Genomic DNA, 8,809 nt, shown 5'->3' with positions numbered 1-8,809 from the left:
CCTTTCCCTTCTCCAGAGGATCTTCCCAATCCAGGGATCGAACCCAGGTCTCCCACGTTGCAGGCGGATGCTTTACCAGCTGAGCCACAAGGGAAGCCCAAGAATACTGGAGTGGGTAGCCTATCCCTTCTCCAGCGGATCTTCCAGACCCAGGAATCAAACTGGGGTTTCCTGTGTTGCAGGTGGATTCTTTACCAACTGAGCTATCAGGGAAGCTGAAAGTGATTAGAGAGTCCCAATGCCAGCCAGGGCCTGACTGCAGAGAGTACAATGCTGGCTCATAGCATAGGGTGATCCTAGAGGCAGAGAGATGGTCAGTGAACCTGGATGCAAACTGCTTGATTGAGAGACAGAAAACAAGGAGAGACAAACACAAGACTGGATGATCAGTAGGCTGAAAGCAGCCATCCCTACCAAACATCCCTACCAAAATTTCCAGAACTGAGCTACTTCTCAGAAGGCATCACCAGAGAAAGAAGCCACGTCCCAGTGAGGAGGGCCCTTTCATCACCACAGCAAGTGCAGAAGTCCTTCGATACTCTCCCGATGAGCCACACGGTTATTTACTGGGGCAACTAACTCCAATACTTTGGCCACCTGATGTGAAGAACTGAGTCATTGGAAAAGACCCTGATGCTGGGAAAGATTGAAGATCAGAGGAGAAGGGGACGACAGAGGATGAGATGGTTGGATGGCATCACCGATGCGATGGACATGACTCTGGGAGTTGGTGATGGACAGGGAAGCCTGGCAGGCTGCAGTCCATGGGGTCGCAAAGAGTCGGACACAACTGAGTGAATGAACTGAACTGAACTGGAAATGCAGAAGGAGAAACTACTCCCACATTCATTAGACCCAGTGTGTTACTAACACCACGCACAGGAACAGTAGCATGATCATGGCCCCCGTGCTGTGAAGCGATGCTCCGAGGACCAGGCAATTAATAGACACCTGTGCCAGGTCCTGCTGACAGTGGTTATCTCTGGGTCCACAGATCCATTCAGTGTCCATTGCACATGTCCTGGGCTTCTGACACGAATGCACAGTCTGTGTTGTTAGTAAACTGCCATGGGTGAGGTACCATAGTCGTGGATTCCACATTCATTCTTCTCACCCTGACTCCCCATCCCCCGATAGTACATGGAGACAGTATCATCTCCTGGAGGAAATAATGAAAACGAGTACCAACCTACAATCTCCCTAGGCCTGCAGAGCTGTGGTCTCTATCTTATCTCCACTGAATTACCACTGAGGTCCTAGGTTCCCTCTAATGGTACATATGACACATTCCAGGCTTCAAGACCCTAGGTCTCTGCTGCAACTGCTGTCCTGGCCCAAAAGCAGTCACAAGTGATGAATGATGAGTGTGGCTGGACCTGCTTCTTGGGCAGATGACCCAACAGAACCGGTGACATCATAGCTTCCTGTGTTCAGAAAGGTGCTACATGCTGTAGGTGGCATTTTACTTGGAGGCTCACAACACAGACTCCTGGTGTCCTGAAGAAAGGACATACCACTTGCAGTGAGAAAGCCCATACCATTCAGTGCGGCTCCTGGTATGGTCCTGGGGCCTGGCAGAGATGAGGCCTCTGGTCATGGAATGTCAGAGTTGCCCATTATGATCTGGGTTCACCAACCCCAACCATTAGTTCAGATAGGCCAGCCGTCATAGGATAGAAGTGTTTATGTGGCTTGGCATAACCAGGGCCACAGGGTACAAATAAGATGTGCCAGCAGGTGACCTAGGCCTGACACCAGAGTTGATACACGGCCACTATCCCCTGCTCACACCTGTGGCTTCATGCAGTGTCCCCTATGGCTCCTTGAACCAAGGAAGCCAGACTATAGCAGAGGGGGTGCATTAGCCCATAACAGCCAGATCCACAGTCCCACCACCAGAAGCTACAAGGCAGGACACGGTAAGTTTCTGGTTCATAAACAGACAACTGAGGCAGCTCTTGGATGATTCTCTACGGGATGGGTCACTCATTACTGGGGTCAGAAACCAGGACAGTGGACAAGTCTGGTTCTCAGTTGATTTACACATTATATTTGGCTCCTGCTGCTCCACAAACATGGAAGCTCCTTTTGCACTCAGAGACAGATACCAAATTGCCTAAAGAGACCTTGAGATTTACTATCTTCTGTAGAAAAAATTCTGTCAACTCCTACCTTAATCAATAACCATTATAGGCTGCTGCTGTCCCAATTCCTAGACACTATGAATGTGGGACCAAAGGGTAGAAGTGGGGATGCCCAGCCTCACCCTCGAGCCCTGTGTCACACTCTGGGAAACCCTGTTCCCGTCCCTCCTAAGTTAGGTCCTCGGGGCCAGGTGTGGGGGGGTTTGTTGGGTGAGTTATCAGACAGAGGGATAAGATGCCAGTTGAGAGAGGGCATGTTTAGACTTTCTCCAACTAGCTGTTGGAGACCCTGGGCTTCTTGGGACCATGGACAAATGGGAAATAAATGGTCTCGTAACCAAAACGGCTCTAGGGCGCCTTAGTGGGAAAGACCTGCTCCCCCTCCCCCCATGGTCTCTGTCTGCCTCTTGTTTGTAGAAAAGTTTCAGTCAGCCAGGCCTCCTGTGAGTCTCAAAACAGTGGTTTACGAGTTAAGGATTAGAACATGTGAAGATGGAGAAAGGAATACTCCTTAGGTTGGGAAACTGGTAACAATTTAGACTGTGACCAGCCACATAGCAGTGTCATGAAATTACCAGTTCCCTGAAAGATAACAAAGAGCTGACACAATCCTCAAGTTGTTTCCACAGGAAGCAGACCCCCAGCACAGAAAAACTGCTGGTGGCAAGCACGTAGACCCCCAGACTTGTTGAAACCATAAGCTTGGTGGTGCTCAAACATTCGCCTTGTGCCAACCACCCTGACTGTGCTCAAGACGCTGATGTGCCCCACAGCAGCCACCTCTGCTCCCTTTCTAACCTGGAAACTTAGAGGCGGTCTGAGAACATTAGGTCACTATTTCCCAGGGCTCCTGAACAAACCAGCTTCTCCTTTTCCATCACTTATTAACTTCACCAGTGATAGGATCTGGGTCATAACCAGCTTCAATTAGTAATGGCCTGAACTGTCTGGGAGGAGCTTTGACTCCAGGGAGGCGCTGATCAATGGCTAGGCATTGAGAGCCTTCCTCACGATGCATATGTAATTTTTTTTTTAATAAACTGAATTCTTTAATTTTTTCAAGTGTGTTTAAAAATCCATTTTATACTTAAGCCAGCCTTGAAGATAAGCACATAATCTGTTTACTTTTTTTTTTTTACCCAACAAAACTCAGGCACCCATTCTGTGCATAGCACTGTTCTAGGTGCAGTGAAAGGGATTCTTAACCTTAAACCATGATTGCACCTTCTGGAACTGTGTTATCCTCCTTTTCCAGAAAGTAAAAATAAATAAAATCACCATTGTTTACTATTGACCTGCCCCAAATCCACTTCTGGCTCTGAGAACTGCTGCTGCTGCTAAGTCGCTTCAGTCGTGTCTGACTCTGTGCAACCCCATAGACGACAGCCCACCAGGCTCCCCCGTCCCTGGGATTCTCCAGGCAAGAACACTGGAGTGGGTTGCCATTTTCTTCTCCAATGCATGAAAGTGAAAAGTGAAAGTGAAGTCTCCCAGTTGTGTCCAACTCTTAGCGACCCCATGGACTGCAGCCTACCAGGCTCCTCCATCCATGGGATTTTCCAGGCAAGAGTACTGGAGTGGGGTGCCATATGCTAGGATCTGCCAAATTTAAGATGTTTCAGTGAATTCCACTCCTACTTTCCCCGAAGTAAGAAGGCAGAACTCCTCTTTATTTAAAAAAAAATTTAAAAGGCAATTTTTCATGAAAGATTAGTTTCTATTTCTATTGCATTTTTCTCTTTTTTTTTCCTTCTAGCTTTTAAGTTTTCTTCCTCCAACACTACCTTTTCCTGTACAAGGCAACAGCATTTTTTCATTTTTCTTTTTCTAAGACAAAGTATTCTATCTTATAGACAAATAATTCCCAAGACTAGTGATAAATATTTAAAAAAAGAAGAAGAAGAAAGAAACTTAAGAGTTTCCCTGGTGGCTCAGCAGGTAATGAATCCACCTGCAATGCAGGAGACCCCAGTGCAATTCCTGAGTCCGAAAGATCTCCTGGAAAAGGGAGAGGCTACCCACTCCAGTATTCTTGAGCTTCCCTGGTGCCTTAGATGGTAAAGAATCCACCTGCAATGTGGAAGACCTGGGTTCGATCCCTGGGTTGGGAAGATCCCCGAGAGAAGGGAAAGGCTACCCATTCTAGTATTCAACCCTGGAGAATTCCACGGACTGTATAGTCCATGGGGTCGCAAAGAGTCAGACACGACTGAGCAACTAAGCCCAGCACATTCAAGGGTGAATCAACTACATTACTTTGATGAAGTAAAAACTAAAAAGCACTTGGCACTAAGCTAGTCCAAGTATTTGTGTTGAAACAATTTTAAAAACTATTTATTTTATAACACTGTTTAAAACTTTCTTGGTCAAAAAATTTATACAAACATTTTCAGTTCAACCTAATGAAAGTGATATCTAGAAAATATTCCACATCATTAAGTCTGTCTTAGAAAGTTCAGATGCTATGGCATTCCTAAGGCACAGTGTTCTGGAAGACAATGTGCTTCTGCAGTGCTGGGTGATGTATGTGACTGGCCGGCTCCACGTGGGCCTCAGCAGGCACCGTCCCCCTGATGCTGGGGGACTGTGAGAGGACAGTCAGACACAGACCCCCAGGGCTGCATGGAACCCTGTGAGACACTGGGCCAGCTGCTGGAACTGGGCTTCTCCTCCAAATCTAAGGCCCAGCACAAGCCATCACAGCAAATGGTTCATCAGGACAGTTGATAGGCTGGGCTATTTGATGACCTTCTTTCATATCTCTAAAGAGTCGACATCCGTGTAGGGTATTTGACCCAGAGCCATGAGCTCCTACACTATCACTCTGAAGGCCCACACATCACTAGCACTGGAGAACTAAAAAAAATTATTTTTTTCATATCTATCTTTTTGTGGCTGTATTGGGTCTAAGTTGTGGCACTTGGGACCTTTTTGCAGCATGAAGACTCTTAGTTGCAACATGCTGACTTCTTAGTTGTAGCATGCGGGATCCAGTTCCCTGACCAAGGATCGAACCAGGCCCTTTCATTGGAAGTGTAGATTCTTAGCGACTGGATTACCAGGGAAGTCCGGAGACCTCATTCTTAACCAGACGTTCATGAGCCATCCATCGATCCCACTTTTTCATTGTCCCCCACACAGTGAGAGTCCATGGGGAACAAGATTCTGGAGAGGGGCTATCTGTACTCTTAACTTGAGGTTGTCATCAATGGCAGAGCTCCTAGCAGCCAGGTCTTTGCGGAGGACTTCTCTTCTGACCAGGTAATCCATTCCACAGGCAATCTGACCTTGTGGACCAGGTCCTGTTGAGAAATTGCCTGAGGATTACTGGCCTCTACTAATTTGTGCTGCAGGCTTCCCTGGTGGCTCAGACAGTGAAGAATCTGCCTGCAATTCAGAAGACCCGAGTTTGACCCCTGGGTCAGAAAGATCACCTGGAGAAGGGAATGGCCACCCACTCCATTATTCTTGCCTGAAGAATTCCTCGGACAGAAGAGCTTGGCGGGCTACAGTAGATGAGGTGGCAAGAGCCGGACAGGACTGACTAATACACACAGAGACACACAATTTGCAATGCTGTGAAAACTATTTATGATTCTCCCAATTCGTGTAAGGCAATATCATGAGGGCTTTTCTCTTTTTTCTATACACATAAGGGAAATAGGAGAAGATTTCTGTGATGAAGATCTCATAGCTTGCAATGTTCAGTGAATATCATTGTCACCTGAATTTCAGAAGCTTAATCTCTGTTTTTACAAATGATTGCTGTTTTTTATTTGGATCTTTTCCATCTACATAAATCCCATGGAAAATACGCCCTAAACTACCTTCTTGGAGTACATCCTTTCCGTGGATAGAGTTATCCTCTCCTTGGATATTTCGATATCCTTCACCTTAGCTCTGGCCTCCAAAAGAGGGGCACTTCTCAAGACACTCCTCTACCCACCCACAAGGTAGGATAACGGGATGGAAGTACTATTGTTGGGTGTGTCTCCTCACAGATACTGAGTCATCTGGGACATGGCTGAGACAACCCTTGGGAACTACTGGACACTGATGCTGTCTTCCAGTTCAATTCTTGTCATACTATGAAGGTGCAAAACAGCTAATATTATTACTACAAGAAATATAACTTCACGGCAAACCCCTGCGCTGATATAAAACACACGGGTAGAAGTAGCTGGAGCTGCATGAACAGGATCATAAATAGTTCTGCTAGTGGCTTTGTCTAAGACCGAAGTTTTTTGTAGCACATTTTCCTTCCTTTCAAATTTTTGAAGAAGGGAAGTTTTTGAAGAATTTACTGTCAAGTTGAGCTGCATTTAGTATCATAACCTCATCATCTACTTTGCAGAAAAGGAAAGCTAGAGACGATATAGTGCGTGAAAATCCCCCCACCCCGTGCCCCTCGAACGCCCCACCCCCATCAAGCAGAAATGCCGACCTGGGGCAGGTCCACGAAATTGTCTACTTGGAAACCTGCTTATATTCAACTTGGACTCTGCAGGCCAAGTGAAAGGCAGGACATCTGTTTCGCTGGGTTAAAGGATAGACGTAGTGCCCAACAAGGCCACTTCTCTAATATATAAAGTTCTGCATCTAGACCAATGAGCCGAGGCACCTGGTCCCTGCTCAGGAAGAGGCTCGCACCGGCCCCCGGGGTCCTGGGTGAGGCCCGGGGGCCGGGGGTGGAGCCGTGCCGCGGAGCCTGGAGGCAGAGAGTGGAGCCCGGGGACCGGGGGTGGAGCCGTGCCGCGGAGCCCGGTGGCCGAGGGTGGAGCCCGGAGGCCGGGGGTGGAGCCCTGGGGCCGAGGGTGGAGCCGTGTCGCGGAGCCCGGTGACCGAGGGTGGAGCCCGGGGGCCGGGGGTGGAGCCCGGGGCCGGGGGTGGAGCCATGACGCAGAGCCCTGGGGCCGGGGCCCCGGCTGGAGCCAGCAGCCAGGGCTCGGACAGGAGCACTCAAGCACGTTTCAGCAGGGATTGCGCCGCCGCCGCCGCTTCCTGGGCACCAGGGTCCGCTCTGCGTTTATAACTTACAGCCGGGAAACAGCGCTGGTCCTTCAAGGGCCGGGAGATGTAGGGACCAGAAGGGTCTCTGTTGCACAGGTTGGGGCGGAAAGGCGTGCTTTTCGGGGCGGGTCTGGGTCTATTCGCGGGATGCCCGACTGGCCCCAAACCGCCCGGCTCCAGGGCTCCCACTTCCAGGGGCGGTCTGGACCCTTGGGAGGTTTCAACCCTATTTCCTGCCGCGTTGCGGACCCCTCTTTTCCCAGCGTCACTTCCCAAATTCCCGACATTACGACTTCACCCAAGTCAACCCTGTTCTGGCCCGGAGTACCAGCAAGAAGCCGGGAGGAGCCTCCGAGGACTAAATGGGCCAGGGAAGCGAAAGAGGTGGGGGCGGCAGCGCCACCCTGTAAAAAGTTTCGCGAAACCCCGGGGACACCACCCCCATCCCCTTTACCGCTCATACCCCATTAAACCTCCTCGCGTTCCCCCGCCACGCTCCGCGTAGGGTCATCCCCGAACTCACCGCTGGACGTTCCGCTGAACAAAACAATTGGAAGCAAAACGAGGAAACCAAGACTGGTCTTGAAGCCACCCATCTCTCCCTTTGCCACCTGGATCCCTTTGCAGGAGTGCGAGGCTGCCAAGCCAGACCCCGCGATCCTCTCCCGCTAGCCCACAGCTGAGGTGTGGACCTCCACTCCTCCCAGGACTGCCTGGCCCGCCCCTCCGCTGACAGGCTCCGCCCCAGATTTCCTAGCAGTAACCACTAGGAACCCCGCGCCGGGGGCTGGGCGGGGCTCTATTAACAGCTCACTTGCTCTCTAGCCCGGCCTCCCAGTGTGCTCGCCTGCCCACCTGCTTACGTAGTGCGCCCACTTGCTTACGTAGTGCGCCAACTTGCAAGTGATAGGAGACCGCCTAGTTCTTGTAGCTGAGGCTGAAACGCCAATACTTTGGCCACCTGATGCGAAGAACTGACTCACTGGAAAAGACCCTGATGCTGGGAAGGATTAAAGACGGTAGGAGCAGGGGACGACAGAGGATGAGATAGTTGGAAGGCATCACCGACTCGATGGACGTGAGTTTGAGTAAAATCCGGGAGTTGGTGATGGGTTTGCAGTCCACGGGGTCGCAAAGAGTCGGAGACGACTGAGCCACTGAACTTAAGGCTCTTGTTCCTCACCTTGTTCCTTATCAGTCTTACGTCTCTTGTCCCTTATCAGATTGGGGGCACTCAGGCCAGTCATTTGAGTTGGGAGGAGACAAGGAACAAAAGAAAATTCTTGTTCCGGCCACTGGGTCAGGTCAGTCAGCGGACAAGCTTGTCCCTAAGTACCTGAATGGTCAGGGCATCAGTCGCAGTGAGGAAATCCCACCAGAGTCGCCATCTGTTACAGAAAGGGGGACTCCTTGCAGGGTCTGAGAGTGGGCTTTTGTCTAACACTGGGAAATAAATTGTTCCAGGAGACACACATGCTGACAAGGGAAGAGGCTTTTTTGGGAAGGGGCTACAGGGCGGAGAGCAGCAGGGTAAGGGAACCCAGCAGAACTGCTTTGCCACATGGCTTGTGGTCTCAGGTTCTTTGGTGATGGAGTTAGTTTCTGGGTCATCTCTGGCCAATCATTCTGACTCAGGGTCGTCCCTGGTGTCAGAA

At 50.0% G+C, this 8,809-nt stretch overlaps 1 protein-coding gene and 2 pseudogenes across 1 annotated transcript in view; all 3 read right to left on the bottom strand.

Annotated features, from left to right (window-relative positions):
• The window catches only part of LOC139184961 (UL16-binding protein 3-like), a 21,921-nt gene extending 14,041 nt beyond the window's left edge, over positions 1 to 7,880 (bottom strand). Inside the window, exon 1 of the mRNA XM_070796350.1 lies at positions 7,678 to 7,880. Within this exon, the coding sequence (XP_070652451.1) occupies positions 7,678 to 7,750 (73 nt within the window). The 5' untranslated portion in view covers positions 7,751 to 7,880. The remainder of the gene's footprint in view (positions 1 to 7,677) is intronic.
• On the bottom strand, positions 4,339 to 5,855 carry LOC139185008 (tyrosine-protein kinase RYK-like; annotated as a pseudogene).
• Positions 5,852 to 6,513, bottom strand: LOC139184964 (tyrosine-protein kinase RYK-like; annotated as a pseudogene).
• Positions 7,881 to 8,809: the final 929 nt, after the last annotated feature.

Source organism: Bos indicus, chromosome 9 (genome assembly GCF_029378745.1).
Source record: "Bos indicus isolate NIAB-ARS_2022 breed Sahiwal x Tharparkar chromosome 9, NIAB-ARS_B.indTharparkar_mat_pri_1.0, whole genome shotgun sequence".
Classification (NCBI taxonomy): Eukaryota; Metazoa; Chordata; class Mammalia; order Artiodactyla; family Bovidae; genus Bos; species Bos indicus.
Note: the sequence above shows the minus strand (reverse complement) of the source record. Positions and strands in the feature narration are given on the sequence as shown.